The 4,659-nt window shown below is 22.4% G+C and overlaps 1 protein-coding gene across 1 annotated transcript in view; it reads right to left on the bottom strand.

Moving 5' to 3' along the window:
• Nucleotides 1–2,578: 2,578 nt before the first annotated feature.
• The window catches only part of LOC102678243 (clathrin heavy chain), a 9,906-nt gene continuing 7,825 nt past the window's right edge, over nt 2,579–4,659 (bottom strand). The window contains exons 9-13 of the mRNA XM_006613281.2: nt 4,205–4,645; nt 3,527–4,089; nt 3,209–3,431; nt 3,057–3,132; nt 2,579–2,801 (exon numbers count right to left, since the gene is read on the bottom strand). Coding sequence (XP_006613344.1) covers nt 2,668–2,801; nt 3,057–3,132; nt 3,209–3,431; nt 3,527–4,089; nt 4,205–4,645 — 1,437 coding nt within the window. The 3' untranslated portion in view covers nt 2,579–2,667. The remainder of the gene's footprint in view (nt 2,802–3,056; nt 3,133–3,208; nt 3,432–3,526; nt 4,090–4,204; nt 4,646–4,659) is intronic.

The following is a 4,659-nucleotide window of genomic DNA, read 5'->3' as shown; positions in this document are numbered from 1 at the left end:
ACATAATATTAAAAATATAAAAACTTTAATTATACTTATATTACTACTAATAAATTTTTTTAGAAAGATTTGTATTTTAATAAATAATAAAAAAATGTACATAAGAGTATAAAATTAATTTTTAAATTAATTAATTTTATTATTAATTAAATTAATTATTATTAATTAAAAAAATATTTATTATAAATTATATAGTTGTTTATTGAAATAAATTTAATAATAAATATTTCACATTTTATATTGATTTTCAACATTATACAAATGATTTTAATCATGTATATATATATTAGGTTGGAAAGAAAGTTCTTACGATTTTTGTTATTATGATTTTAAATGCTTTATTTTTGATTAAGTTGATATTAAATTGCATTGACTTTGTATATAATTTTAAAGTGTATTTTTCAATATATATATTTATTTATTAATTAATATTTAATATTAATAGATTAGATTAATATTAGATTAATATTAGAAAGAGAAGAGAAATATATTTCTAAATTTATTAATATTTTATTTTAATCCACAATATCCAAACAATGATACAATTACATTACTATTTGTTTACAGAATGGTATTAGATACAATTTTTAATCTACAATTTCATTCATTATATACTTTCAATGAAAGTGAAGTGATTATTGGGAATGTTACAGATTTTTCTTTGTATCATCTAATTTTAACATTTTTTATTTAATATATGCAGCTAAAGTTACTGCAATCATTAAATATCAAACGAAAGTGACAATAATTAATATTACTATTGCAATAAAAACTGTTGTTCAAATATTTGAATAATATATTTTTCTAATATCATTATAATATAATTTTTTAATTTCCAACTTTCGTTTTATATTTATGAATAATGAGAATAATTTATAAATATATATTTCACGTTCCTTTTGAAATATGTGACAAAAGAAAATGTCACTTGAAATATGTTATGCAATAATGTAGGATTTTAGGAACATTGAATATAAGATATGTCAGAAAAAATACTATTTTTCTAATATATCTTTTACATTGATCCTGATTCATTAATAAAGCATTTTATACAAATGATTTGAATCATTTAACGAGCAGAAACGTCAACAAATACGATTCTGTCATGTCTTCTACATATACATTGGAATCTGACTACCCAATTTGCATTAATACTTGTATCATAATTTCATTATACATTAATACAATGATATAACGAACAATACATCCAAATAGAATTATACATATATTATATAAATCAAATATAAAAAAAACTTGAAATTATATTTCTAAAAATTGAACACGTTAATAAAAAGAAACAAAATTATTACTTAATGTATATACTTTATAACATTTTCGAACTTTTACAAATGTTACGATATTTTAATTTAATATGTATAAAAAAAAGATAAAATAATATTATAAGCCAGCATAAACAATTCTTGATACATATATCCATACATCAATATGACGAGATCGTTATAAAGTTTGTTGTTTTCAACAGAATAAATACTTTCTCTGTCTAATAAGAATATATCAGAGAGCTACCTTCAGTATTACTTTTTTTTTTTTTTTCTTTTTTTTTTTTTAGAAGAACATATAATATTACTATTCTATATTTCACATTGATTGCTTATACTTATCTGGACAAATGCTATTAAATTTGTTATTATCCATGCCACAACAATAACACACATAGATACTAAACTTAAATATATAATAATAGGCATACAAACATATTTTATATTTTACTATATTTAAATTTCTAGATACATTACATACAGTTTACAAAGTTTTCAGCTTTGTTTTTTATTATTATTTTATATATTGTTATAATTGTTGTTATATTGATGTACTGATATATGCCATTCATTTTATTTATCTTGCTAAATGTTTTGAGGCTTATACATTTGATTGTGACAACATCTTTAATGAATCTAGATAAATAGATCCTTTTTTATTACTACAAATTATATAGAATAATATTTTTACCACATTTTATTTTTCATTGATAGATATTATTAGATATTAATTTCGAGTACTTATTGTTTTTCTTAATAATCACTTACACATTTTTTTAGTCCAATTTTCTTCTTTTTCATTAAAAAGGAAGCACTTTGTAATTTCGTGACATTTTTATTAAATTGAAACTTACAATAAGTATTTTTTTTAAGATTGTTAATTTTATGTTATCTTAAACTAAAATTTTTTTCGATACTTAAATAAAGGCACGTACGTACACAATATATAGATATATCAGTGAAATTATGTGTTATTTTATAAAATAATATAATATAACCCAATTTAATCGGCAGAATATTTTAATGTAATATGAATTACTAAAATTACTATTGCATTCTTGTTTAAAAATTTGTTACATGATGTGTATTTGCAAAATATTTAAGTATTTTTTATAATGATCAATGTGTATTCTTTAATTATTTTAACAGTAAATTAATTATTTTATAAATCTTACTCATAAACTCTAGAAATTCGCGCTTAAATATTTTGTTTATTTTGAATTCATTATCTTTATTTATGTTACAATTATTTTGCAGCAACGCTTTTTTCATGATATCATTTTAGCATTTAATAATTGTGAACTATTAGAAATATTTTTTTTTTTTTTACCTAAATATTATAGAAAAGTAGATTTTGCTGATCTCTGTTATTGAAGCACATTGTATTTCACATACCATAAGCTTGGTATGCTGCTGCAGTTGGTGCATAAACGCTTTGTGGTGGTGCGCCATATACACTTTGTGGTGCATAACCAGGTGCCATCATACCTGGTCCTGCTGTCAACATTAATTGAGGTTCCGCTATAAAATTTAAAATATATTAATGTATTAATAATACATTATAAAATATATTTATTGTTAAGACAATTATTTTATTTATTAAATTAAAAATTATTTTTTAAGAATTTGTTAAATAAAGAAATAATTTTTAAATTTATTAAAGCAATTTATATATTATAAAACTTTTCAAAAAAATTATTAAGAAATATCTAATTTTTAATTTCTCAAAACGAAATTTTCTTAAAAAAAAAAAATAATAAATAAATAAATACTTACGCATAATCATAGGTTTATGTTCTTGATGATCAGTTTCTTCTATACGTCGACTTTCAGCTTCTTCTAGTTTATCGACCTATTAAAATAATATATATCATTAATATAATTTTACAATAGTAATTAAATATATTAAATTATAAGTAAAATATTACCTTAGTAATATATTCCCGTGCTACTTGTATAAGATATGGCATAGCAAAATGTAAAATACGATGTCTCCATGCAAGTTCTAAAATAACATCTGGATGAAGCAAATCATAACAATGAAATAGACACGCTGCAAAGCAATCTTTTGATCCTCTTTCTAAGAACCATTCTAATAATTCTTGAGCAACTTCGGGATTGCGAGATTCTGCTGCATATTCCATAGCATCTCTATTTAAATAATATAATAATTAATTTGTTGAATTAATAAAAAATAAATAGTAAAAAATCATAAATAAAATTTTAAAAATTTTAGTACAATTTACCTAAATAATCTGTCTTTTTTACATAATTCTACTGATTGTTTCCATCTATTATTTCCTTTGTACAAATATGCTGCAATTCTTCTAAACTCAATTAATTCATGTTTTTCTAATTGTTGCGCTAATGCAATATTATCAAAATTATCAAATGCATCAATCGATGTTCTAAGTCCTTGATAATCTTCTTCATCAATAAGTAGACCATTTAATGCCTCATTAATTGCTTTATTGTTTAATGCTTGAACCGATCTCAAGTAAGGTTTTACAAGTTGTAAATGTCCTGTTCTTTTGAAATATGCAACTGCTCTCGTATGATCCATGCGTGGAGCAAGTACAAGTAATATATCATTCAAAAGTAAAGGTTTATATTCAACATAAAATTGTATAGCTTTGTAATAAAGTTCAACATTTGCCACTTTAGTAATTACATCTTTAAAATGACCTTCTCTCCATGCTTCAGTTGGATGTTGCATCATTGCAAGAACTGCATTGTCATATTCTTCATATTTATCATATAAAAATACAAGTTCTGCCCACAAATGTGCTTGCTCTGCAGCACGAAGTACCTGTATATTTTATTAATTAATATATTAATAAATTTATTATTTTTATTATATTTTTATTTTTTTTCATATTTAAATATTTTTTATGTAATTAATAATATATATTAATAATATATACCTTTGGTATATTAACTCGAGACCAAAAAAGTTCAAGATGTTCTCTCATTCTTTGAGGTTTATATTTGCTATAAAGTATAGCTAATTCAGTAAACATTCCCATATGTGCTCTTTCAAGCCCTAATGCAGCTTCTAATAAATTAATAAGTTCTTCAAAATGCCCTCGATCTTGATAATAATTGATTAAATCTTCTAGTTCATCAGCATGTACGACTATATGCAATCCACACATTTGCGCTAATCTAAATTCTCCGCTATCCACACAAGCGAAACAAACTTCCTTCCATGTACGAGTTGAATTTGCTTTGCGAGCACTATCAACGGCACCTTGAAATTCTTTTAAGTGAACAAGTGTAATGGCTAATCGTGCAAAATTCGATACATTATTATATAAAAGTTTAGCAGCATCGTACATTTTGTCATCGAAACATCTATCACCGATCTAAAAATAAAAAA

This window comes from Apis dorsata, unplaced genomic scaffold, assembly GCF_000469605.1.
Source record: "Apis dorsata unplaced genomic scaffold, Apis dorsata 1.3 scaffold_137, whole genome shotgun sequence".
NCBI classification, from domain to species: Eukaryota; Metazoa; Arthropoda; class Insecta; order Hymenoptera; family Apidae; genus Apis; species Apis dorsata.
Note: the sequence above shows the minus strand (reverse complement) of the source record. Positions and strands in the feature narration are given on the sequence as shown.